At 43.4% G+C, this 27,739-nt stretch overlaps 1 protein-coding gene across 6 annotated transcripts in view; it reads left to right on the top strand.

The window, feature by feature from the left end:
* PEX14 (peroxisomal biogenesis factor 14) overlaps nt 1–27,739 on the top strand; it is a 156,173-nt gene that overhangs the window by 110,896 nt on the left and 17,538 nt on the right. For 4 of the 6 annotated variants that reach the window (XM_003822090.5, XM_055103950.1, XM_014346256.3 and 1 more), the window contains one exon: nt 13,925–14,053. The exons of the other annotated variants lie outside the window; for them this stretch is intronic. In XM_003822090.5, the coding sequence (XP_003822138.1) occupies nt 13,925–14,053 (129 nt within the window). The remainder of the gene's footprint in view (nt 1–13,924; nt 14,054–27,739) is intronic. 6 annotated transcript variants of the gene reach the window in all.

Genomic DNA, 27,739 nt, shown 5'->3' with positions numbered 1-27,739 from the left:
AACCACCTTGACTACAAGGTAATAGAGAGAAAAACTGAATTAAAAAGAAGACAGGAGAGAAAAGAGAGCACTAAACAGGTCAAAAGGAAAACAAATTGTAATATGAAAGATATAAACCCCCAAAGTTCAGCATTTACATTAAATATAAATGGAGTAAATACTCCATTAAAAGCAGTTGGTCAAGATTAGATTTAAAAGACTCAATGCTGCTTGCATCAGACACACCTTTAGTATAAAGATATTTAAGGATTAAATGTCAAGTGATGGAAAAAGATATACCATGCAAACACTAACCACAAGAAACTCGGTACTAATACCAGACAAGGTGGTCTTAAAAGTAGAATCAGAAGGCCAGGAGTGGTGGCTCATGCCTATAATCCCAGCACTTTGGGAGGCCGAGGTGAGCAGATCACCTGAGGTCAGGAGTTCAAGACCAGCCTGGCCAACATGGCGAAACCCTGTCTCTATGCAGTGGCGCATGCCTGTAATCCCAGCTACTCCAGAGTCTGAGGCAGGAGAATTGCTTGAATCTGGGAGACAAAGATTGCGGTGAGTGGAGATCACGCCACTGCACTCTAGCCTGGGCGACAGAGCGAGACTCCGTCTCAAAACAAATAAACAAAAAAAAGTAGAGTCAGAGATAGAAAAATTTCAGAATAATAAAATGGTCAATCACCAACAAGATGAACATTTCAAAATAGTTACACACCTAACAAACATAGCTTCAATATACGTAAAGCAAAACTGAACAGACCTGAAAGGACTAGACAAATCTATCATAATGGGGCGTTTCAAAACTTCTTTCAAAACTTCTTTCTCCATGTTTGATAGTACAAACAGACAAAGCAATCCAGATTCTAACAACACAATGAACAAACTTGCCTTATTACGTAGAACGCTGTACTCAATGAAGATGATAAACAAACAAAAAGTATTCAGTCTCGGTCGTTGTCAGAGAAATGCAAATTGCAATCAGAATGTGGCATCCTTCACACCCACCAGAATGACTAAAATGGAAAAGACTGAGAACTTTGCTGCTGGGTGTGGGACAGCTAGAGCTCTTCTACTCTGCTGGTGGGAGTGTGAATTGCTGTGACCATTTTGGACATTGTTGGCAGTATCTGTTAAAGCTGAGAAGACGTGCACTCTATAATCGAGCATTTCCCCTAAAAAAATACATATTAAGAATGTTGATAGCAGCATTATTCATAGATGGTCCAAAACTAGAAATAGATACATTCTTTTACTGTATAAGACTACAATACAACAATTTGAATGAACTGTGGCTGTGTGTAATAACAAGGATGACTCGCAAGCATAATGTTGAACAAAAGGAGCCGTTTACCTTTTTTTTTTTTTTTTTTTTTTTTTTTGAGACGGAGTCTCGCTCTGTTGCCCAGGCTGGAGTGCAGTGGCGTGATCTCTGCTCACTGCAAGCTCCACCTCCTGGGTTCACGCCATTCTCCTGCCTCAGCCTCCCGAGTAGCTGGGACTACAGGTGCCCACCACCACGCCCAGCTAATTTTTTTTGTATTTTTAGTAGAGACGGGGTTTCACCATGTTAGCCAGGATGGTCTCAATCTTCTGACCTCATGATCCACCGCCTCGGCCTCCCAAAGTGCTGGGATTACAGGTGTGAATGCTTTCCGTATTATCCCACATATATAAAATTCAAAAGCAAGCAAACTGAATCTGTGGTATTAGAAGTTAGGTGGTGACTGGGAGGAGACGAGGGATGTTGCTAGAGGCTGTTACTCTATTTTTTGATCTGGATGGTAGTTACATAAGTGTGTTCACCGTGGGAAAATTCATTAAGCTGTACACTTAAAAATGTGCATGCTTTTCTGTATATATTCAATGCCAACAAAAGTTTCCTTAAAATTATAATGAGGCTGTGCGTGGTGGCTCACGCCTGTAATCCCAGCACTTTGGGAGGCCGAGGCAGATGGATCACGTGAGGCCAGGAGTTTGAGACCAGCCTGGCCAACATAGTGAAACCCTGTATCTACAAAAATACAAAAATTAGCAGGGCTGGTGGCACACTCCTGTAATCCCAGCTTCTCGGTAGGCTGAGGCACGAGAATTGCTTGAACCTGGGAGGCGGAGGTTACAGTGAGCCGAGATGGCACCAGCCTGAGTGACAGAGTGAGATTCTGTCTCAAATAAATAAATAAATAAAATAACGAGACTTTTTTTAACCTTTCAGAATGGCAAAGATAAAAAGCTTAATAGCATCATGTAGGCAAGGTTGAGGGTATGTGAGTGGAAACAACCTGGAAGAAGGTTTGACAGGTCTTATCAAAATTAAAACTGCACACATCTGAGTCTATTCCTAGGGATATAGTTTACACATGTACAAGTGGTATATTCAAGGTCCTTTATTATGGCTTTGTTTGTAGCAGTAAAGGTTCAGTAGGGTATGTTAAATAAATTATAGTACATCCATACCAACCATATAGCCATTAAATAGAATGAGAGAGCTCTGTAGATACTAATATGGAGTATCCTCCAAGATAACCTAATTAAAAATAGCAAGGTATAGAACAGCATGTATAGCGTGCTATCATTGTATAAAAATATACGGACACACATATGTATACACACATGTGCTTTTTTTTTTTTTTTTTTTAAAAAAAGAGATGGAGTCTTGGCCAGGCGCAGTGGCTCATGCCTGCAATCCTAGCACTTTGGGAGGCCGAGCGAGTAGATCACGAGGTCAGGAGTTCAAGACCAGCCTGGCCAAGATAGTGAAACCCCATCTCTACTAAAAATACGAAAAAATTAGCTGGGCGTGGTGGTGCCTGTAATCCCAGCTACTCGGGAAGCTGAGGTAGAGAATTGCTTGAACCCAGGAGGCTAAGGTTGCAGTGAGCCGAGATGGCACCACGGCGCTCCAGCCTGGGTGACAGAGCGAGACTCCGTCTCAAAAAAAAAGACATGGAGCCTCACTATGTTGCCTAGATTTGAAATCCTGGACTCAAGCAATCCTCTTGCCTCATCCTCCCAAGCAGCTGGGATTATAGGTGTCCACCACTGTGCCCAGCTACATGTATGCTTTTTATATAAGAAGCTTTAGCAATAGTTGCCCCTGGAGGATGTAACAGGGTGGCAGGAGTGGGAAGGAGACTGATTTTTCACGATAAAGTGGACCCCCTTTATCCATAGTTCTGCCTCTTATGCTTTCAGGTACCCGAGGTCAACCAAAGTCCAAAAATGTTTAAATGGAAAATTCCAGAAATAAATGATTCATAAGTTTTAAATTGTGTGCCATTCTGAGTAGCTTGATGAAACCTCATGCTGTCCTACCTGAGATGTGGATCATCCCTTTGTCCAGCTTATCCATGCTGTGGACGCCTCCACCTGGCAGTCACTTAGTAGCCCTCACGGTGATCAGATCGATGGTCATGGTATCCAAGTGCTTGTGTTCAAGTAAGCTCTATGTTACTTAATAATGACCCCACGTGCAAGAGTAGTGATGCTGGCAATTCAGATATGTCAAAGAGAAGCCGTAAAGTGCTTCCTTTAAGTGAAACGGAGAATGCTCTTGACTTAATAAGGAAAGAAAAAAAATCATATGCTGAGGTTGCTAAAATCTATTGTAAGAACAAATCTATCCATGAAATTGTGAAAGAGGAAAAAAAATTTGTGCATAGAATGTACAGAATTTTGTATTATCTGTGGTTTCAGGCATTCGCTGAGTGTCTTGGAATGAATCCCCCCACAGATAAGGGTGGGCTACTGAATACTCTTTTATATCTTTAGAATTTTATACAATGCAAATATTTTTTAAACATTAATTTTAAAAATAATTGTTAAAAATCCCTTAGAAAGATGTTCTCTCAGTAAGTTCAGTAGAGCCCACATTTTCCGTCACGCTGAAACAGATCTTTGGTTTAATACCAGACGACATAGTCTGCATTGCATGTGAGTGCCAAGCTGTGTGGGGGAAAATAGCCTGTGACATGGTGCTCAGATTGCAAGGGTATATGGGAATGAGGTGATGAGGGCACAGCGGGTTCAAACATCCGGTCTTGTGCTCACTGGAAGATGCAGCACTTGTGGAGTGAAATGGTGAGCCCATCCCCACCCCAACCGGGTGTAGTGTAATTTCCCTCTCTCTCCCCTTCTGAGCAAGTGTAAGTTGAATTCAGAGCGTAAGTTGAATTCAAGTCTCAAACCTCCTGGGCTCAAGCAATCCCCACCTCAGCCTCCCAAGTAGCTGGCACTACAGGTGTGCACCACCATGCCCAGCTAATTTTTGTAGTTTTGTTTGTTTGTTTGTTTGTAGAGATGGGGGTCTCACTATGTTGCCCAGGCTGGTCTCAAACCCCTGGGCTCAAGCAGTCCGCCCGCCTTGGCCTCCCAAAGTGTTGGAATTACAGGCATGAGCCACTGAGCCTGGCTTTCTACATAAGTCTTTTACTACATTATTTTATTATTTCTTAGAAGCAAAATGATTGAGTCAAAGGTATGAACATTTTTAAAACTCTTGCGATAGAGTGCTGAAGTGACTTCCAAAGTTTCTCAGTTTGCTCTTCCACAGCACCCTCACTGGCATTGGGCATCCTCTTGTTTAAAAGCAGTTTTTAATTTGAAAAAATCCAGTCTTAATAACTTTGCCAATACATCTGAATGATAGGCTGGAAGTCAGAGATGTCAGTGTTACCTTTCAGCTTGAATGGGATTTGGAATGTTCCACCCCCGCCCCAGGCTATTATAGAGAGTAGTGCTGAGGAGCCTGGGCCTGGGGTCCCAGCCTGGCCCTCCACCCTGCAGCAGTGAGATCTCAGATAGGCCTGTTCATGTCTGTGAGCCTCAGGCTCTTCCCCTGTAAATGGGGAGAATCAAGTGTCTACTTCTGGCACTGCTCGGAGGTGCCACAAAACTGTGAGCCTGCAAACAGAACCGTGAGCCTGCAAACAAAACCGTGAGCCTGCAAACCGTGTGTCGTGCCCCTTGGCAGGCCTGCACAGGGTTAGCGTGGAGCTCAAAGAGTTAAAGATGTAAAGAACTAAAACGCTCTGCTACACGTGGGTTTAATACACTTGGCTGTTATTTTGAGTGAGGGGTGGAAATATGAATGATTTCTTTTTTGTTTTTTGTGTGCTTTTCTTTATTTTCCATGTTTTCTGCAGTTGAAATTTCATTATCAATATATAATCTATATTATTCTATATACTATACCTATTATACATTACAGATAGAGAAACAGACAAAACTCATTCAACGTAAGAAACTGGGGGGTAGGGGTCCTAGGGAGGCTCCCATTTAACAGGTAGGGAAAATGAGATCTTGCACTCTCACATTGCCTAGCAGTAAATAAGCACTCAAATATTTATGGATTTGGTTGAGTGCTACATATTTATCTCAATACTAATAATGTTGACAGTAGCAACCAATACCAGATTCATTTGAGCTACACAGCTAGGTGGTGACAAAGTAATTTATGTATTGACCTATTAGGACATAGCATGTTTTCATGTGTTAATATCAGATTAATGTGAGGACTTGCAAGAACATCTGATGCCTGCATGGCAGCTTAAATCTTTAGGAAGTAAGCTGAATGCCAAATAATAGACCTTCTGATCACATATTTAAGATTCAAGATGTAGAAGAAAACCCCAAAGGAACATTTATAGCATTCAGCTGGGTGACTAAAGAGTGTGCCCTAGTGCACCAAACTCTTGTGACAAGATTTTCTTAAAGGAACAAAAAATCTCCACCTTGATTTGTGTCTTATAGTGGAGTTGTTTCCCAAATCAGGCTGTTTCAAAGAACATATGAGACGGCGTATGGCTAGCCCTCCCATCCCAAAGCAAATGTTTGTTTTGTTGCAATGATGGAAACATTTCCATTGGTGAAGCAAATATTTAGAGCTGAAAGAAACATTTGGGCAGCCAGGATGTGTCAAAACAGAACAGATGTCTGCCTTTTAAAAACACATTTAAAAAAAGCCACCTTGTACTTGGCTGCTGTGGTCGCAGCCACAATGGGTTAAGCAAGAAGTTAGAAATTGTGGATGTCTTTCTGTTATAATCCTAGCTCCTAGACTTGGCTTTGTATCTTTTTCTGTCTTGGTTTTTCTCTTCCAGAAAATGGGGTGAACCATTGTGATTTTGTTAAGGATCAAGTCTGGTTGGTTTGTTTTCCCCAAATATTTTCTTTGTTCTTAAATTTATTTATTTGAATCAGAAATCTATTCACAGGGAACAAAATTCATAAGGCTAGGCAGTGAAAAGTGTTCCTCAATCTCTGTTCCCCAGCAACTAGTCCTCTCTATAACCAGTGTTACCAGTTTCCTGTCCTCCTTTTCTTTCAGGTATACACACTGTGTGTGTGTGTGTGTGTGTGTGTGTGTGTGTGTGTGTGTGTGGACTTCTCTGTACCCTTCACCTAGTTTTCCCCCATGCTCCTGATGTTCTCTTTGGCTTTCTTCTTTCGGGGGTGTTAATTCTGAGAGTTTGCTTATTTAAAATATGCAGACTCTGTCAAGTGGCAGAGGGCAGTAGGTATGTCAGGCTGCCCATGCTCCCCGCCCCCTGCCCCTGCCCAGCACAGAGAGCCCCGTGTGAGAATCCAATTCTGGGGCTCACATGGGCTGTGGGCAAGTCCATGCCCCTCTCTCTGTCCCTTTTTCTTGATCTATAAAACAGAAGGAAAAAAGAAAAAGAACAGGAGAGAGGTCAGATAAACTCCAATTTTTCTTGCAGTTCTGAATTTCTTTGTTTGGTTGTCAAAGGCAAGTTGATTCCTTTTTTTAAACCACCCTTCATGACCTCTTCTGAAAACAGGAGCAAGATTTAAGTATCATTAAAAGTGTTTATCAATTTGACTTTTCCATGCATGCACAAACACACGTTTGGCTTACTTGGCATTTAAGTAGCAGAGATTCCTGATTACCCTTCCCTTGGTCTTTAGGGACACAGTTTCTTCCCTAGGACTTACTCAGTATACTGTGGGAAGGGCTGACTTTTCTACCTGTTGCCAAAGACCTGCTGTCTGTGGCAGCCGCAACGATATTTGTCCTGCTATTAATCCTCTGGAATCGATCAAATATCGAAAATAACTTCTCTTTGTTTTTGTTTCTAATTTAGCAGAGAGGGATTAAAAGAAAAAAAAAGCCTTTAGATTATATAGATCTAAAAATAGACATCATGGATGCTGATTGGAAACCCTCCCAGTCGTTCATATGAGAGATCTCAATTTGTGTTACATAGAGGGGCAGCTCACTTCTGTCTTGTTCACCAGTTATACTACTCCCCAGAGAAGCTCAATAAATTTTATAGGGAAGTTTCCTCCTTATGCGGAAGGAGCTAAGCTCAATGACTGGTGTGTCTGATATAATTTAGGGCTCCAAGGGAGTACGTCTGCCTTGTGGAATAACCTATCAAAAGTAAATGTACAGAAACTTTCGATCTTGGTTGATTTGGCTGTGTCATTGAAACTGCTCAGCACTGGACCCTGTGAACCCAGCCTGTCTGCTTTGTAATTAAACTGCTCCCCCAAACTCACATTTGATTCACTGTTAAAATGGCCTTTTGTGTGTTTCACTGGTAGTGGCTTCTGAGCTTGCCTGCTGTTGTTCCACGGTTTCCACCACTAGCCCTTTGAAACCTCCAAACTTGGACGTGGTTGAGTTTTTACATCCCTCTTTGCCTCTTCTGTTGACATTAGGAAAGCAGACCTGCCTTCTCTTTAGGCTTCAAGTGGAACAAGCCTGCCAGTTTCCTCAGTCTTTCAGCTAGCAGTGAAATACATTTTGCACTGGCTTTTTCACTGAGTGATTTATACTGGGAGACGTGGCTGGGTGATGTCCAGTGTCCTTTTGTCTTTGCGTTTATTTTTCTTCCACATTTAATATATTTAAAGGATATATTGTCTTTATGGTTCACTGGGATAAGGAGGGATTGGTGCAAGTTTTAATGAGAGGTGCCCCAGCTCTGTGTTGAGCTGAGAATTATCTTCTTGGTTAGATATCTTTCTTTCTTTCCTTAGGTGGCAGGAGGCAGTGTTTTGCTGCTTTTTGAAATAATGTTTCTGCCTAACGATTTCTAGAAGGATACCGAGAGGACATTCAGCTTCAGGGCATCATCAGCAACTTTTTCTCCTGTTGTTTGAACTTCCCTCATTTAAGGAGAGGGGAAAGTCTCAGGTCTTGTTCTTGAATTTACATATCAATATTAAGATGATGGGAACCAGCCCCCTGCCACTCCCCATCAGATCAATTCTTATAAAAACTCTTGCATTCAGGGTAGTGACATTTGGAACTAGTTTTCTCAGAAACTGTTTTCACTGCTTGGGAATAGTTAATCAGTGGAGGAAAAAGTGTTTGACTTATATGCTTAATATTTTAACCAAGTGAATTAGACAGGTTGGGGGGCTGGGGGAGGGGATAAGAAAGTGGGTGGGGGAGGCCCCATAAACAAGGTGATATATAATATTTTTTTTGTTCTCCTTTTAAATAAATACCGATCAGCTTTATGTTCAGAGACAATAGGAGCCGTTGGCTTAAATTTGCAGTTTACTGTATTTATGGCTGTAATATCAAGGTGCTGCCGTCGTAATTTCATGCCCCAATGAGAAGAGCAAGGTCGAAGCAAATGCTTCCATCGGCATCTGCTAACACACTAACTCATAAACAAGGCCCGGCTGGATCAGGTGGCACGGAATAATACAGGCTAATGAAATACAGCACAGCTTTCCATTACTGTTAGTTTTTACAGTGTCGTCATTACGTGTAATTTATGTTTAAAAAATTCAATTTTATACAAGGCACTGGGAAATAGGGGTCTCCAGGTCATCCTACGACTTTTAGAGGCTCTGAGAGTCCTTATTGTACTCTACTGTTCCAACAAAATGTTCATAAAATAAAATAAAAATACTTTTCCCCTTCCCCTCCCTGAACCTTTTCTGAGAGAGTTGATTTTTTCTTTTAATTTGGGAAGTATTTTTAGCCAGCTGTCTTCTCTGCCTCATCTCCTCCCAGAGTGTGCCGGGGCAGATAACTTAGTTGTTCTGAGAGAGGTGACCCCCTCTCAGTGTCCATGAGTCCCAGATGAATTGGCCAAGTCCTAGAAATAGAGGGGCTGCGGAGCGGGGAGGAAGAGGTCTCAATGACCAGCCCTTGACTGCCACCGTTTGTCACTGGCCCCCTGGCCCTGTTCCCGTGATCCCAGTCAGATGCCACATTTTTATAATAAAACTAGGGCTGAGCAGGAAGGCGCTGGCAGGAGTTCATTACCTTGCTTATTTTCAAACTCTTCCTAACCCTTCTGTCCTGGTTGTTGTTTGACCTGAAAGATGAAGAGAACACTGCTGTCTTCTGTCATCTGTCTTTCTGCTTCACCTGCACAGGGCCAAGCCCCGTGGCAGTGCCCAGCGGTCACTGGGGACAGTGCTGAGGTTACTTATCCTGAGAAACCCTTGCACGGCCTGTCCCGCAGAGAAAAGACAGCCCTTCCGGGTCCCTGGTTTGGTCTGAGTCGTGGGAAAGGACCCTAGGGCATCACAATCGCAGCCTGTACCCTGCAGCTCACAGAGTCAATCAGTTTGGTTTTATTTGCATTTGAACAGAAACCTTGAGAAAAAGAAAGCCAATTTGTTTATCTTCTAGGGGATAAAAATAGGCAAGTGTGGCAGCCCTGTGGCCACGCAGGTCAGACACTGCAGCAGTGACACTGGGGTTTTATTAATCAATAGGATGTAGCTCACTTGTTCTGTCCTTTTAAAAAAAAGCCCACCCTGGAGAAGAGATGCTTGGCCCAGCTCCTACACAAGGGCAGCAGTCATCTCCGGTCCAGGGAGCTCTTCTGGAGGTTTTTGCAAGTAGATTCTAGAGAACTGAGAGAACAAGAAGTCTTGCCCACGCTGGGCACATGGAATCTTCATTCAAAGAGTTTGGTTTGAATTGAGAGCTCTCAGTTTTGCATATCAGGTAACTATGATGTGAAAAGATGAAGCGGCCTCTTTACCTCTCAGAGTCAGCCCACACCCTCTTCGCCTCCCCTCCTCTCAGAGAAGCTCCCTCGTCCCTTTCTCCTCCTTTTGACTAGAGCTAGTGAGTGGAGAGAGTAACTGAACGGGAATTTCTTAGTGTTATTCTCTATCAATAATATATTTTAATTGTCAGTGCTATAGACTGGGTGGCTGGGGGTTGGGAGCTGGTGGCTCTTGAAAATCACCACGTGGCAGAAAGGAAGTTATAGGAAGAACATAAAGGCTTAGTGCCAGTGGTGTCGGGTAATGCATATTGATACCTCAACTAAAAGAACATTTGGGGCTTTATTAAAATTGACTAATTCTTCCAAAGATAGCAGCTAAAGGAGGACTTAGATGAATAGAGGAGGGAGGAGGCTTGCAGGACGGTGAAGCCCTTTGCTTCCAGCTCTCTGCCTGCTCAGCCATTGCTCCGTCCCTCTGCAGTTAGATTATTCCTTGCAGATAGCAATCAACTGGAAGGAAGTGTCTGTGTCTAATTTGCATGAGATTATTTAAAACAACAACAAAAAAAAGGTCTGCATTAGTCAGGGTGATGGTAAACAACGCAAAGAGAGATGCCTTTTATAATATAGCCTGTGCCTCAGCTTTCAGAGCCAAATATAATTCACTTACAATTGGCAGTTTCCTTTATTATTCCTTTTAACCTTTTGGATTCTGCAAGGTCTCAATCTAAGATCAGCAGTTTGTCTTGGCAGTAGTGGGAAAGATGGGGCTAGGGCACCGGGATGTCCTATGTTGGCTCCATGGCAGCACTTTGACCCTGAAGGCAGGGTCATCACAGCACCAAGAGCCAATGACTGGGCAGATAACTAGTTGTGATCTAGAGACAGGTGGGTGTTCCCACTCAGTCTCCCTAAGTTCCAAATGAATCACCTGAGTCCTGTAAATGCAGTCTTAAAGCTGGCCAGTTCTGCCTAAGGTGGGGACATTCCAGAGGAAGATGACACTCAAGGAAGTCTATGACAGGCATTTGGACTTGATTTAGGGTTAGAATATTAGAACGAGAACAAGATGAGGACATTCTACCTTTTTCTCTCTAGTATTGTTCAAAAAGTTGTCCAGGCGTCATTTACAGATAGGAGCCAGGGGTTAAGTTCCTGTATTGTTTCAATGTAGCCCCAAAACAATATTCACTGGCTCCTTCCTGTAGATGAGAGTGGCGGGGTAGGGAGAAGAAAATGTAGTCCTTCTCTCAAGCTCTTTAACAAGTCTGAAGACCTAGGACATAGTTTGAGTCTGCCATTTGATGTTTTGTAACTCTGGTGTAGTAGAGAGTCACTGGGCTGAAGAGGGAGAGCCTTGAGTGCCCATCACATCACCACTGTCTACAAGTAGGATGTGGGGCATCGTTTCTACCCTCCTTGGGCCTCAGGTTTCTTATCTGTTAAATGAGGGCAGTGACTGGGATAATGGCCCGGCTCTGAATATGATTCAGTGAGATTGTTAAAACGCTTATTTTTAAAAAGAAGAGAAAGGATTCATTTACTGTAACTAAATCAAAATCCTGCCTCTCCCAGAGAACCAGGGACATCAGAATTTCAGCCAATATAAATTTTGAGCCTCAAATGATAACGTCTCTGAAAAACAAGAGCTTGGAAGGAAGTACTGATGCCCTTTCAACTGTGGCCTCACTAGTGGGCTCGGCTGCGATAATGCAAGGAACATGTTTTATTAGGAAAATAGGCTTCATAAAAGCTCAGGGCCAGAGGGCAGAACTGCGGGCAGGGAGTCCTGTCCCTTTAACCAGCTCCGGCTCTCAGGGCCACAGCACAGTCTGTAACTTACTGTATATTTCCCCAGTGTTAAACATTATTGTACTTGTTTATATTTGAAAGAGCCAAAAGGGAAAATGAGAATGCAACTGAATGCTCCTTTTGGGAAAATTATCTTCATTTGCAGCCAGCGGCTGACAAGGCACACGAACCACCAGGTTTATAAAATTCCGTAGTGTACCAGTGACCATCAGCCTGTGCTGACATCGCAGATGCTGCTTTCTTCTCTAATGGCTGATTATGAACTGGTTAAAACAATGTCTTTCCCACTAGGGCTCTGAAAGGGGTTCCCCTTCCTGTTTAGTCGGAGCGATCGGCAGTCACTACACAGGCTGGAACCTGAGAGGCACAAACTCAGGCCGGGGGTATTCTCTGTTGTTGCCTGGCTTGCCTGTTGGTCCTGTCCCTGTTCTTCTTGGGAGGTGAAATTATGGGTAAAGCAGTCCCTTTGCAGCAAGCACCCCCTCTCTAGCTCCACTCTACTGACCTTCAGCTTTTGTCTTTGGAAGGTGGTACGTGATGCGCTGTGAACCCTGGAAGCATTTTCATCCAGCCCACCAATCTGTTGAGAGCATGGTGCTATCAGGGCAACCCGGTGGCTCTTCAGACTTCCCAGTGGTGAGGCTGTGCCTGCCCTTGGCCAGCTCCACTGTGTGAAGAGGGTAAAGAGGGGAACAGCTGCAGTTTTAAATGGGGATAGTCCTCAACTCCTCAGCACAGAGAAGGGAAAAAAGAGTCCAGGGCTGTTTAGAAAAGTTCGGGCATTTTCCTTTGACCAGCTGTGGTAGGGCATGAAAAGTTTGAGGGGTGGCTGCAGTCAACTCATATGCCAGTATGGTGCAGGGCGGAGCTGTGCTTTAAAGCATTAATGTGCACCATCTATTAGCCCCTAGGCATGGAGTATGAGGCACCATCCTTTTGAAGATGCTGATCCTCAGAACCTCCTTGTACTTCATCTACCCCCAGGGGCAAATATACCATGCTGTGGGCCTCTAATGGAGAGCTGCTGACCAGATGTGGAAAAGCTCTCGGCTGTAGTTTAAAAGCTCTGTGTTGCGGCTCGCTTGGATGTTGGGATTCCCGGAACAGCAAGGGCTGGCCGAGTGGTCTTTTGCAGACTAACAGTGACCTCCCACCTGCTTTTCCCACTCTCAGCAGCTGGAGCGCCTTTGTACACACAGCTACTTCCTGAGCTGGCCCTGTGTGACCGCTCCTTTCATACTTGAGCGCCACATTTCATTCTGTTCTTTGGGTTAGATGGGGCTCTCTTCCTCCTCCCAAGAGTCAGTGTCCCAAATTGGCTCAGACCCGGTGGAAATATCCCAGCTGTGTCCCCACTGGAAATGCGGCCTTCATGGGTTTTCATTTGCCTTTTATTCTTCTGTGGGCAAATCCTCTCCACATGGCATAGCCACTGCAGATGGCGCCCTGCTACTTCCTGATGTCCCATGTATGGTGTGGTTTAGAGTGTCGGGAGGATTTCAAGAAGGGAAAAGAAAAACTAGCCAAAGGCGATACAGGCAGCGTGTGATAGGCTAGAATAATAATCATCTGAAAGTTTGGGCCTGGCCTTGTTTTGATCTGTTTTCTTGTTTTATTTTCTTCTTTACATTCTATATCCCATTCATACTAATCACAGTCAGTCCTGATTTTTCTTTTTATTTCTGCATTTGTCATAAAATAAAGCAAATTATTCCCGTCTTCAGAAACGATCTAGACTAATTAGTTGTCTCACCCAATAATTAGTTTTTTGTTTCCCTGTCTGTTTTCATGCATTATTGTTAGTTTTTTCCCCTCTTTTTTTTAACACCATTACAGATTAAAATGAGCCACATTTGCAGTTGATGGTATCTGTTTTCGGGGGAAGAATGGAGAATTGCAGTACCGAGCGACTTCAAAAGCAGCAATAAACTCAAGGATAAATTAAGGAAATTGAATGAGCCACATTTGGAAGCAGTGTTGAGGCTAATATTCTGTCGCTTAAGGTTAAATTGCAACTGAGAGAGGTTCCGGAGAATCTGAAATCGGGGAGGCAACTTACTAGGATGCGAGGCATTCTGTGGCTGTAAAGGTCTTTGCTCAGTGAAGATTCTGTTGCAGCTATGGACACTGACAAAAGGTACTCACCTGCAATGATGTCCTCTTCTCCCCAGGGCTGACAGATGAAGAGATTGATATGGCCTTCCAGCAGTCGGGCACTGCTGCCGATGAGCCTTCGTCCTTGGGCCCAGCCACACAGGTGGTTCCTGTCCAGCCCCCTCACCTCATATCTCAGCCATACAGTAAGTCACCCACTCAAACTCCTGCTTAACCTTGATTGGGATTCAGGACTCTGGCCAAAGGGCAGTGTTCTGTATCTCCCAGACTTAGCAAACCGGGAGAAACTGGGAGCAGCAGAAAGCTCTTGGGTTTTTCCCAAGGAATGTGACACACCCTAGTCTTCTAGACAAATTTTTTAAAGTATGTGACAAAGGTTTAAGAAGAGACAAGGGATCAGAATAAATGATTTTATTGTTGTTTCAGGTATTTTGGTTACATGCAGAAAACCTGTACAACTATTTATTGATTCTGTTCCCATCTCCTCATACCAGTGCTTTTGAATGTTACTGTTTCACTAAAAACAGCGTGAACGTCTGACTCATGGGTGCATTCTTGTTTGCTCACTGCAATAACCTGTCTCCCACTTCTATTTTTTTAAGTTAATATTTGTAAGTTTAGGTCAGCCTCCATTTCCCTCCCTCCCTTGTCCTGGCTATACTTTGTACGTTTATGTAGTAGCGGTCTGTTAGGGAATTTCAGGTTAAAACATGAAGTTCCTTTTTGAATGTTTCTTTTAATTATACGAGATCATGACCCATGAGGGGTCTTTCGTTGTTCTTAAATGAAAGCTACTATAGGAATAAAGTTTCTTCAAACAAGTTATAAATGCATACCTCCAAAATGCAGCCAGAAGCCCTCCTTGAAATCACTTATAAAAAGTTTAAAAAGGCTAAAATTGACTACAAAGCTATGGAAAATAGCTCCATTTTGTTTCTTTAATGAAACTCAGCATTGGGCCGGGCACGTTGGCTCACGCCTCTAATCCCTGCACTTTGGGAGGCTGAGGCGGGTGGATCACCTGAGGTCAGGAGTTCGAGACCAGCCTGGCCAACATGATGAAACCCTGTCTCTACTAAAAATACAAAAAATTAGCCAGATGTGGTGGCAGGCGCCTGTAATCCCTGCTACTCAGGAGGCTGAGGAAGGAGAATTGCTTGAACCCGGGAGGTGGAGGTTGCAGTGAGCCGAGATCGTGCCACTGCACTCCAGACTGGGCAACAAGAGCGAAACTCTGCCTCAAAAAAACAAAGGGCAGGCAGGGTGCAGTGGCTCACATCTGTAATCCCAACACTTTGAGAGGCCAAGGCAGGCGGATCACTTGAGGTCAGGAGTTCGAGACCAGCCTGGCCAACGTGGTGAAACCCTGTCTCTACTAAAAATACAAAAAATTAGCCGGGCGTGGTGGCACACGCCTGTAATCCCAGCTCCTTAGGGGGCTGAGGCAGGAGAATCACTTAAACCCAGGAGGTGGAAGTTGCAGTGAGCCGAGATCACGCCGCTGCACTCCAGCCTAGGTGACAGAGTGAGACTCTGTCTCAAAAACAAAGAAAAAATAAACTCAATACTGGATCTGTAATCTCTCAAAATGCCTTTTCTATAATTGTTATTCTCAGAAGTTTTATTTTTGCAAAAAATGATTTAAAACTCTTAGATATCAGATTTTAAGGCCGGGCGCAGTGGCTCCCACCTGTAATCCCAGCACTTTGGGAGGCCGAGGTGGGCGGATCACTTGAGGTCAGGAGTTCAAGACCAGCCTGGCCAATGTGGCAAAACCCTGTCTCTAATAAAAATACAAAAATTAGCTGGGCATGGTGGCGGGTGCCTGTAATCCCAGCTACTCAGGAGGCTGAGGCAGGAGAATTGCTTGAACCGAGGAGGTGGAGGTTGCAATGAGCTGAGATCATGCCATTGCACTGTAGCCTGGGTGATAAGAGCAAGACTCTGTCTCAAAAAAAAAAAAAAAAAAAAAAAAAAAGTGTTAGATATCAGATTTTAAAAGGCATATTTTAAAATGACAGATTCGTTTTGATCCCCCAGCACCTGGTCTGAAGCTGCCTTCTTTCCCTCACCTCAGCACTGTTTTTATCCAGCTCAGCTGCAGCCAGGCAGGTGTGATCTTGGCGGTAGAGCCCAAAAGGCCTTCTCTTCTCCGGACTTGCTGAAGGGCCAGCCAGTGGGTTGGAATCTGCTGTCTGTGTTACGGATCTTATTTAGAGATCTCCTCCTTTGGCTGTCCACAGAAGGCTGAATGGGGGAGGCCAGGGAGTGTGTGCTCAAGTGTGTCAATCTGTCAGTGCCTTGCATGGGTGACCCACTGCAGGGTGCAGAGCTTCAGTGGTGAGCCTTGTCCTGTATTCGGGCTACTGGGTTAGCACCTGTGACTTGTCAGCTTGGGGCTCCTTTCTCCTTCCTGGCCAGCATTTTTTCCAATCCATTGTAGTTGCTTTGGGTCCTAAGCTGACTTTATGTGCTTCTTTTTAACCAAAGGCTGAGTCTCCACACTTTTTCTTTAGTTGTGTCCCTGGGCCCAGCCGTGTAATGGGATTTGTTGAGGATAGGCAGCGGCAGCTGGGGTGCAGAATTTTCTAAGATGCACATCTGTTCTGTTCCAGCTGTTCCCTCCAGTGGCTTAATACCGAACAGGTCTCTCGGCTACTTGGAAACTTCTTACTCAGAACAAATTGTTCTGGTTGATCACAGAGTTGGCCTAAAACATCATATGTTCACCTACTTTCCATAGACACAAAGGGTTAAACTGTTAGTCTTTCTGAAAGAGGCAAAAGAATGGGGTGGGGAGGGGCAATTCAGTTATTTAAATCATACTCATGTCCAGATCACTCTGAGAAAAAGCAATACACGTTGAGGTATTTAGGTAGGAATATCTTTAAGAGCCTTCCAGCCCCTAAAAATAAAATACACATTCTTAGACACAGACTTCTTCCTGCTTTGACACTAGTGTAAAAACAATGGTAATGATAATTTTAAATACCTGAAGTTTTTAGTTGTCATCATTGAGCTTCATTCTTCTCATACCGTTACATTGCTCCTCTCACTCCGGGGGTGACTCTACCTCTTCACTTCTGTACTTTTGCCAAGAGGTGTCAAAACTGCTTAAAAAAAAAAAAAGCTTGATTTTGATTAATATAGAGAAACAAGACTTTGCCTGACTGATAATAAAACTGATAAATGACATTTGAATTACTTGTAGCGGTAATTTATTACATAAAATATCTTTTATTTGACATGCGATTAGTTGCTGGAAGCATCACTCAATCTGACTAGTTTAAACATGCTCCAAAATGAACCCCAGTAAAAACCAGGGCTGTCTGCTGCTGGCATTATGAAATATACTAATCCTGGAGTGAGGGAAAAATCTGACTTTAAATATTTAAATGATTAATTGGGTTTATATATTTTTTTACCTTTCTAACCCCCTTAATTACAAGCAAACTCAGGGGAGTTTCTGAACTAGGTGCACAATCTGCATGCTTATCACTGAGGCATTGTCTGCGTCCGGGAGGGATTTATGGCCTCTATTCATGTGTGTTCCTGCCGATTTTACATCTAGATCCCCGGCAGCCTTTTCCTTCCCATTTCTTGGCTTTTTACGGACATTCCATCTCTGAGCCCAAGCCTAGAAAATGGGATCCCCTGGGCCTAGCCCCAAACACTCAGGTCTCAGGGTAGGGTAGCTTTTCCAAGACCACCCCAGGGAGCCCAGTGCTCTTCACCTTTGAACCTGCTGGCCCACCTGCTCAGTGGCAGGTGTGCCACTGAGTGCCTCTTTTGGCATCTCTGTTCTTTGGTGAATGTGGTTGACCTTGAGATGTTAGCAAATGCCAGTGTTGGCAGAGAGAACGTAGAGACCTGCCCGAATAGTAACAGTTCAATTTCTCAGTATTTTTATTAACCATCTACTATACGGTCAGTACTATATCATGCGAGAGATCCAAAACCTGATCTTTAAGCATCTTGCTAAGCTCTTTGGGAAAGATAAGATAAACTCTTAAGAAAAGGATAATAATATAAGATGTTGTGATTTAATGCCAAAATTAATTATACAGACAAGAAATTCTGAATTTCTGAAATATAGAAAAGAGAAGAATTAATGTGGGCTAGAGTCAGGGAAGGCTTTTGTGAAAGTGATAGGAGGTTGGCACCAAGGGGAAGCTTGGTGTCACCTGGTGTGCGCATAAACCAGTGCTCTCAGGGGTTAGAAGAAAGTTGGTACAGTTCAGGAGAAGTCAGGCTGTGATTCGAGAGAAGATTTGAAATTCTCCATTTCTCATTTTGGTTTCTTGTCTGGCTTTACATCGGGAGTCAGTGCATGTGTATAGGTGCAGGCCTAGCCCAGTCCTGAGCAGAGGTCTGATAAATGCTGGTTGATTGATTCACGCCAAGCTGATTTGTCTTTGTCCTCCCAGAGAGACCAAGAAGCTTTGAGATATAAGCAGGACCAATGTAAATTTTGTAGGATAATAATTTCTTCTTAGATTTGAACGTTTTCCCTCCACTGTCTTTGATAAACAATTTAAACCCCTTCAAAGACTGACCTAGAGCTTCAGTTGCTTCTTCTCAAAATAGGATGTCAGCATCTGAGGCCCGTGAAAGGTTTTGAACCATTTGATTAGAAATCCTGAGAGAGAGTGAGTTATTCCTCTGTTTACTTCTTTTGTAGCCCTGTGTAGTAACACAAACTTATCTGTGGTTATCTTAATTCACTGAGCAAGCATTGTTATTGAATGCCTACTGTGTGCCAGACCCCTGGGCTAAAGAGACTAACAAGACCTGGTCGCTCTCTCTGGTTGCTCCCGTCTGGTAGGAAAGACGGTTAGGCCAACATAGCAGTGCCTGTCAGGTGGCCCCGGTGAGGACGGTGGCACAGAAGAGGTGATGGGAAGCTTCAGAGAGCAGATGTCTAACTGGATGTGGCGGGCTGCTTGGTTCAGTGATCAGACAGAATAGACAAGAACATTCCAGGCTAACACAAAAGCATATAGATGTGAAACTGATGAATTTAAGAAACTCCAGGTTGTTGGACGTGGCGCCTGTAATCCCAACTCTTTGAGAGGCCGAGACAGGAGGAGCACTTTGAAGCTAGGAGTTCAAGACCAGCCTGGGCAACATAGTGAGATGCCATCTCTGTAAAAAAATTTAAAAAACAAAACTAGCCAGGCATGGTGGTGTGTGTACTTGGGAGGCTGAGGTGGGAGGATTGCTTGAGCCCAGGAGATCGAGTCTGCAGTGAACCATGATTGTACCCCTGCACTCCAGCCTGGGCTCCAGAGCAAGGCCCTGCCTCTAAAAAACCAAAAAGAAAGAAACTCTGAGTTGTTCAGAGTGGCTGGAGCATGGGATGAGAGTCAGAGGAAATGGCTGGAGAAAGGGTGGCTCTGTCAGCTCCGACAGAGGACAGCCAAAAGCACAGTGATGTTTTACTTTGAAATGCATCATCTAATTATTTTTGTGCCATACGACATATTTGGCCATTTTATTCTTAGATTAATATTAAAATTATTTGTATCATCTCAGCAGGTGCCATGAGGTTAGTTAGGGGAGACATGGGTTGGGGGGCATCAGCCGGAGGCCATTGTTCTTGTGCCGAGCCTGTAGTGCCTACCCTGTGTGCTCACTGTTGTTCTTCATGGTTGGGCCAGCACTCGCTCCTCCAGGGAGTCTTTCCAGTGCCTCCATTCTGACTTGGAGGGAAGCTCCCCTCAGGCCCCTAGACTCCCAACCCCGCCCCACTGCACTTAAACATTTATTCCAGTGTCTCCCCTATTAAACTGTGAGTTCTGAGGCTTAAAAAAATCTAGTGGCCTGAGGCTCTGACTGAGCAGGTGTTCTAGAAATGCTTGTGGAATGGATTAACAGGGGTGGAAATGTGCTTGAGAATGGAAGGGCTATCATGTGGACGAGCTGCCCTGGTGGTCGGTCGGTGATACGGTCTGTGAGCTCAGCTGGTGCAGACTGCTCTGGGCAGGCTATGGAAGTAGGGGATGGGACCCGCCTTCAGGAGCTGCTGTTCATCGTAGAGGGAAGCCCTCCATTGCTTGGAGAAAGACAGGGAAGACCATCCCACGTCACCTTGCATGGTGAGAATGTTGAGAGCTTTCAGAATTTGAGAACAAAGGAAATTCCCAGAACGCTAGTCTTAGGCAAGGCTTTCTAGAAGGGGCAGGACTTGAACTGGCTTTGAAGATCAGTCAGCCATAAGGTAGACCCAAGGTGTCAAGGAAGACATCACTGTGGAGAGGGAACAGCAAAGGCCCGGGGCCAGGGTGGCCTGTATGTAAGTGATACTGAGGTTACAGTAAACAGAAAGCATGCATGGATGGCCTCGGGGTTCCCGTCAGAAAGCAAAATAGCAAATGTCGCCTCCACCTCTCTCTCTGTCTCTTCCATTTCTCTCTCATGCTTCCATTTCTTTCTCTGCTGGTTTAGCAGACAAATCTCTCTTTTTGCTACCTGAAAGTTACTGGTTTGTATATGAAGAAAGTATTTCTTTAATTTTGAGGAAATTGTGTTTTCTTTTGTCCGTGGTGCCGGTTTGGATTAGCAAGCACCCTCTCCATTTTGTTGCTGTGTGTTCTGCCTGGTGTGGTGCCACGTGGGGGCTGGATAAATGCCATTCGCGGATGTTGAAGAGGGTAAGTATCACGGGAAGGAACCGAAATGAAGTGATCCTTTCCTTAGGTTTCTTGGACCATTACAAGTCTTTGGTGTTGATGGCAGTTAGGATTCTGGCTGTGCTGACAGTGTGTTAGTTTTAGAAAATTCTGCTACAGGTGACAGAGAACTCCAAACAAGAGTGGCTTAAAGAGAGAGGAATTTTTCTCTATTACATAAATGTAGGCAGCCCAGGCTGCCAGGAGGCTCTGTGGTCTGCAGGAACCCTACTCTGCCTCACTGCTCTGCATTCCTGACTGGCTCTCATCCGTCTCGTGGTGCAGTGTGAATGCTTCAGCTCCAACTATCCCACCTGCTGTCCAGCCAGCGAGAGCGGGGAGAAGGCGGGAAAAGGGCAGGCTGCCTTCTAAGGACACCTCTTGGAAATTGCCCATGTCCCTTCCACTTTCTCCCCATTGGCTGGATCTTGCATGGCTATCCTTGCCTGCGAGTGAGGCTGAGATGTAGTCCTGATCTCGGCAGCACATGTCCTCAGCTTTCCATATCCCATAGGAGGTTTGAGTTCTGATAAATACTGGGTTTAGGATAATGGTTGCCTCTGGGCTGGGGAGGAACACATGGCTAGCTTCAGTGGTATTTGGAAAGTTTTAGCTAGTAAATTAGGCAGGTTTAGAATTGCTCATTGTATTCCTGTTCTTATAACTTAAATAAATGTTATATTCTTTTGTATGTGTCAAATATTACAGGGTATGTTTTTTAAAGTTGCATTAGAATTCTCAGGTCTGGCTTCTTCTCTTGGTCCCAGCTGCAAGCTGTGATGAGAGAAAACTTAGAGCCTACACCACTGGGTAGTGTTCCCAAGCACTCCTGACTTCCTGTAGCTCTTTTTTAAAAAAAATTCTGAATGGATTTTTTATTTTTTAAAAGTCTTATTGAGATGTAATTTACGTAAAATAAAATACACCCATTTTAATTGTACAATTTGAGTTTTGATAAGTGTACATTTCCATATAACCATCACTACATGACAGAACATTTCCAATACCCTGAAAGGTTCCCTTGGGTCCCATTTCCAGTCAATCCACCCTCCTTGATCCTGGCTTGAGGGCAACCACTGATCTGCTTTCTATTACTACCTATTAGATTTCTTTCCTAGAGTTTTTTTTCTTTTTTTAATATAAATAGAATCATACAGTATTGTACTCTCTTGTTTCTATTTTTTTTCTTTCCGCTCAGTGTAGTGTTGCCGAGATTCACCCAAATTGCTGTGCGCATCCGAAGCCTTTTCCTTTTTACCATTGGGTGGGTGGTATTCCATTGTAGGGATGCACCACAGTTTGTTTATCAATTCACCAGTTGATGGACTTTGGGTTGTTTCCAGCTTTGAGCTATTACGAATAAAACTTTTGTGAACATTCGTATACAAGTCTTTGTATGTTTTTATTTCTCTTGGGTGAGCGCCTAGAAGTAGAATTGTTGGTTTATATGTTAAGTGTATGTTTAACTTTATAAGAAGCTGCTAAACTGTTTTCTGGAGTGGTTGCATCATTTTACCTTCCCACCAGCAATGTTTGAGAGTTCTAGTTGCTACATATCCCCAACAGTTGGTCTTCTCAGTCTTTTTAATTTTAGCAATTTTAGTATGTATATGCTGGTATCTCATGGTGGTTTGGGTTTATATTTCTTTGATGACTGATTAGGTTGAACCTCTCTTTGTGTGTTTATTGTCCACTTGCATATCTTTCTTGTGAAGAGTGTGTTTCAGTATTTTGCCCATTATTAACAGTCTTCTTACTGAGTTGAATGAGGTTTTTAATGTATTCTGGATTCAAGTTGTTGGTCAGATACATGTATTATGAGTATTTCCTCCCAGTTGGTGGCTTGCCTTTTTATTTTCTTAACATTACCTTTTGAAGAGCACACAATTTTAATTTTGATGACATATATTTATCTTTTTTTCCTTTTATGATTCATGGTTTTGCATCCTAAAGAAGCCTTTGTCTATCCCAAGGTTGAGGAGACTTTCTCCTATATTGTCTTCTAGGAGACACTGTCTCACTCTGTCACCCAGGCTGGAATGCAATGACCTGATGTTGGCTCACTGCAACCTCTATCTCATGGGCTCAAGTGATCCTCCTGCTTCAGCCTCCCAAGTAGTTGGGACTACAGGCGTGTGCCACCACACCTGGCTAATTATTGTATTTTGTGGAGAGATGGGTTTTCACCATGTTGCCCGGGCATGAGCCACTGCACCCAGTTTATAGCGTTAGTTTTTATGTTTAGGTCTGTGATCTGTTCTTAGTTAATTTTCGTGAATGGCGTGAGGTGAAGGTCAAGGTTCGTTTCTCCCCATAAGGATATCCAGTTGTGCCTATACCTTATGTTCAAAAGATTATCTTATCCGCATTGAGTTACATGTCTATAAAAAATCAACTCACAGCCAGGCTTGGTGGCTCACATCTGTAATCCCAGCACTTTGGGAGGCCAAGGTGGGCGGATTGCCTGAGATCAGGAGTTTGAGACCAGCCTGGCTAACATGGTGAAACCCGGTCTCTACTAAAAGTACAAAAATTAGCTGGGTGTGGTGGCAGGTGCCTGTAATCCCAGCTACTCAGGAGGCTGAGGCAGGAGAATGGCTTGAACCTGGGAGGCGGAGGTTGCAGTGAGCTGAGATTGTGCCACTGCATTCCAGCCTGGGTGACAACAGCGAGACTCTGTCTCAAAAAAAAAAGAAAAAAAAAAATCAACTGACTACATATGAATGGGTCTGTTTCTAGATTCCTCTTTAAAAAAAAATTAAAAAAAAAACAAAGCTATCGAAGTATACTTTATATGTCATACAACTCATCCATTTCAACTATACAATTCAATGATTTTTAGTAACTTTACCGAGTGATGCAGCCGTCACCATAAATCAGCTTTAGAGTACTTCACCTCCCCTGCAAGATCCTTTGGGCCCATTTACTGTTAATCCCTCTTCCCACCTCTAGCCCCAGGCAACCACTAATCTCCTTTTCATCACTATAAATTTCTCCTTTTCTGGACATTTCAGGTAAATGGAATCAGAATATGTGATCTCTTGTACCTGGCCTCTTTCACTTAACCTGATGTTTTTGAGGTTCATCCATATTGTAGCATGTATCAGTAATTCATTCCATTTTATCATGGAATAGTATTCTGTTGTCTGGTTGTACCTCATTTTGTCCATCAGTTCAGCAGTCGATGGACATTTAGATTGTCTCCAGTTTTGGTGAAGATGAATAATGCTGCAAAGAACATTTCTGTGCAAGTTCTGTGTGGACATATGTTTTCATTCCTCTTGGGTAGATATCTAGGAGTGGAATTGCTGGATGTGGTAGTTTTGTTTCTGGATCCTTCTTAATTCTTTTCTTTCTAATTAGCTTTTCATAAGTATAATTTACATACAATAAGATACATCAATTTTAAGTATACAATTCAATGAGTTGTACAAACAAGTTGTAACTCATTTAACTCCTGTAACCAACACTACAATCACAATATAGAAGATTTCCATCACCCCAGAAAGTTGCTTTGTGCCCTTTATGTCGTCCTTTTCCCCTGCCTCTGGTTTCTGTTAACCACCAATCTCTGCTCTGTCACTGTAGTTCCTTGTGCCTTTTCAAACATTTCTTATAGAACAGGTGTGGTGGCTCATGCCTGTAATTCCAGCACTTTGGGAGGCTGAGGAGGGCGGATCACCTGAGGTCAGGAGTTCGAGACCAGCCTGGCCAACATGGTGAAACCCTGTCTCTACTAAACGTACAAAAATTAGCTGGCCGTGGTGGCTGGCGCCTGTAATCCCAGCTACTCGAGAGGATGAGGCAGGAGAATCCCATGAACCCGGGAGGCGGAGGTTGCAGTGAGTTGAGATCACACCATTGTACTCCAGCCTGGGTGACCGAACGAAGCTCCATCTCAAAAAAAAAAATAAATAAATAAAAATAAAACATTTCGTATAAATGGAGCCATATAGTATGTAGACTTCTGTGTCTGGTTTCTTTACCATAACATAATGGTTTTGAGATTGATTCATGTTTTTATATACATACATATGTATTGATATATAAATACATATTTATATAAATACATATATTCATATATAATTTATACATGCATTTCTATATTATATGTAAATATATGTAATATATATTTGGAAAATACATATAAAAGGAATGAACTGTTTATGTCTATATGATGATTGTGATTCATGGTTTTTGCATCCTAAGAAGCCTTTGTCTACCCCAAGGTTGAAGAGACTTTCTCCTATATTGTCTTCTAGGAAGTTTTGTAGTGTTAGTTTTTTGGAGACACCATCTCACTCTGTTGCCCAGAGTATATTTATTATATATTTATATATATTATACACAAATATATATAACTTTACATAAGTATATATACACACACACACACACATATATATACACAGAGAGAGAGAGATGTCATTCTTTTTCATTACTGAGTTGTATTCCAGAGATCAGTGGGCTTTCTTTTTCTTTTTTCTTTTTTTTTTGAGATGGAGTTTCACTCTTGTTGCCCAGGCTGGAGTGCAATGGCGCGATCTTGGCTCACTGTAACCTCTGCCTCCCGGGTGGGTTCAAGTGATTCTCCTGCCTCAGCCTCCCGAGTAGCTGGGACTACAGGCATGCGCTACCACGCCCGGATAATTTTGTATTTTTAGTAGAGACGAGGTTTCTCCATGTTGGTCAGGCTGGTCTCGAACTCCTGAACTCCTGACCTCAGGTGATCCGTCCGCCTTGGCCTCCCAAAGTGCTGGGATTACAGGCATGAGCCACTGCCTGGACTTTTTCTTTAAATGGGTATATTTTAGACTTTGTGAGCCACATATCTCTGTCACATGTTTTCCTTCTCACCTTTTTCTCTTCTCCCTTCATCCTCTCTTCTTTCTCCTCCTTCTTCCTCTTCCTGTTCTTCTTCTCCCTTTCCCATGACCACAATTCTTTAAAAATTTAATAACCAGGCTGGGTGCGGTGGCTCACGCCTGTAATCCCAGCACTTTGGGACGTGAGGTGGGTGGTCAGGAGTTTGAGGCCAGCCTGGCCAGCATGGTGAAACCCTGTCTGTACTAAAAATATAAAAATTAGCTGAGCATGGTGGCATGCCTGTAGTCCCAGCTACTTGGGAGGCTGAGGCAGGAGAATCACTTGAACCCAGGAGGTACAGGTTGCAGTGAGCTGAGATTGCGCCACTGCACTCCAGCCTGGGTGACAGAGCAAGACTCTGTCCCCCTGCCAAAATAAAAAAAAAATTAATAACCATTCTTAGCTCATGGCTATATAAAAATAGGCTAAAGTAGGATTGGCCAACTGGCTATAGTGCTAACTTCTGTTGCTCCATGTACCGCAATTTCTTTATCTGTTGACCAGTTGGTAGTCATCTGGCTCGCTCCCAGTTTGGGGCTATTATGAGTAAAGCTGCTGTGAACATTCATGTATAAATCTTTATGTGCACTTATACTTTCATTTCCTAGGAGTGGAATGGCTTAGTCACATGTTAGGTCCATGTTTAACTTTAAAAGAAACTGTCAAACTATTTCCCAAAATGGTTGTAGCGTTTGTGTTCCCATCAGCAATATGTAAGAGTTTCAGTTGCTCCATATCTTTGTCAACACCCGATAGTCTCATTTTTGAGTTTAGCCATTCTAATGTGTATGTAATGAAACCTTATTGTATAGTACTTTTAATTTGGATTTCCCTAATGGCTAATGACATCAAGCATATTTTCATGTACTTATTGGCCATTCGTATATCTTTTGTACAGAGTCTCTTCCAATCTTATGCCCATTTTAAAAGCCACTTTGTCTTTTTATTATTATTGAATTGTCAGAGCTCTTTATGTATTCTAGTTACAAGTCCTTTGTCAGATATATGCTTGGCAGATATTTTCTCCCAGCCTATGGCTTGTCTCTTCATTTTCTTGACAGTGCCTTTTGAAAAGCAAAAGCTTTAAATTTTGATGGTGTCCATTTGATCAGTTTTTTCCTTTTTGGTTCATGCTTCTTATATCTTAAGATATTTTTGTTTACCCCAAGGTTGCAAAGATTTTCGTCTATGTTTTCTGATTTCTTATAGAAGTTTTATAGTTTTTGCTTTCTTGTTTAGGTGTGACCCATTTTGAGTTAATTTTTGTGTATGGTATAAGGTGAGAGTCAAGGTTCATTTTTTTTTCCTATGGATATCCAGTTGTTCAGCATGGCTGTTGCAAAAATTATCCTTTCCCCATAGAGCTACCTTGGCCTCTATCAAAAATCAGTTGACCATGTAAGCATGGGTCTATTTCTGGACTCTTCTGAATTCTTAACAGCTTAATTAGAGCTCATATTTTTTAATCTATGGAGAGGGGATATAGATATGCCTCTCGGTGTCTAAAGATGACACTGCTAATGGCATTGTAGCCCATGAAAAGTGGAAAAGATTGTCTTTCATGGGATGTACGTGTAAATACAGGCTTTGCATTTTCCAACAGGACTACTGTTGGGCTACTGTGGTGCCTTTTGCCATCCAGGCTGCCAAGTCCTTCTGTTCAGAGCAGAGACGATCTGTTTCTGTTGCTGCTCTCTGGGCCTGTCTTTCTGCCCACTGCCAGCCATCCACAGCCATGTGCTTCAGGGCCCACCCCGCCCCCAAGCTATAGCCAGCCCTTCTCAGCCCAGCCAGGTCCCCGTCTCTCTGCACTTGTGCTCTCCACCTCTGTGCTGTAGCAAGCACTGATTTGGTGGGCTGGCTTTATTCCAGGACCTTACTGGGAGTGAGCCTGTCTTGTCATTTAATTTTCAGGGTGGCTTCTGAGTGAAGCTGATGGGCTGATGTGAGAAGCTAGAGACACTGCTGTATGGAGGCATGGCTCCAACCCTGATGAGCCTGGAGGCGACCTCAATGGGCTGGCCCCGTTTCTGCCACTGCCTTGCCCATGCTTGGGCTGCCAGCCTCCCCAAGGACGTGAGAGTTCTCTCCCTCTTGTCAGCCAGCACATCACTGGAGTGCCTGTTGTCTCGGCAGGATGGTTCCGTGACAGCTCTCAGCTCTGTGTTGCCGATGAACCTTTACTGGATTGCAGGATTTCCATGGTGTGGATCGGTCTGTGACTTGCTCAACAAGGTTTCAGGCTCAACATTGCCGTGTTGTATGCACAAGTCCTAGTCCTGTGCATGTGTTCTTAGTTGATGATGTTTGTTCTCACCTGTTAGGTGAGAATTTGGT

The sequence above is a fragment of the Pan paniscus genome, chromosome 1 (assembly GCF_029289425.2).
Source record: "Pan paniscus chromosome 1, NHGRI_mPanPan1-v2.0_pri, whole genome shotgun sequence".
Taxonomy (NCBI): Eukaryota; Metazoa; Chordata; class Mammalia; order Primates; family Hominidae; genus Pan; species Pan paniscus.
This window is presented reverse-complemented; position numbering and strand designations above follow the sequence as displayed.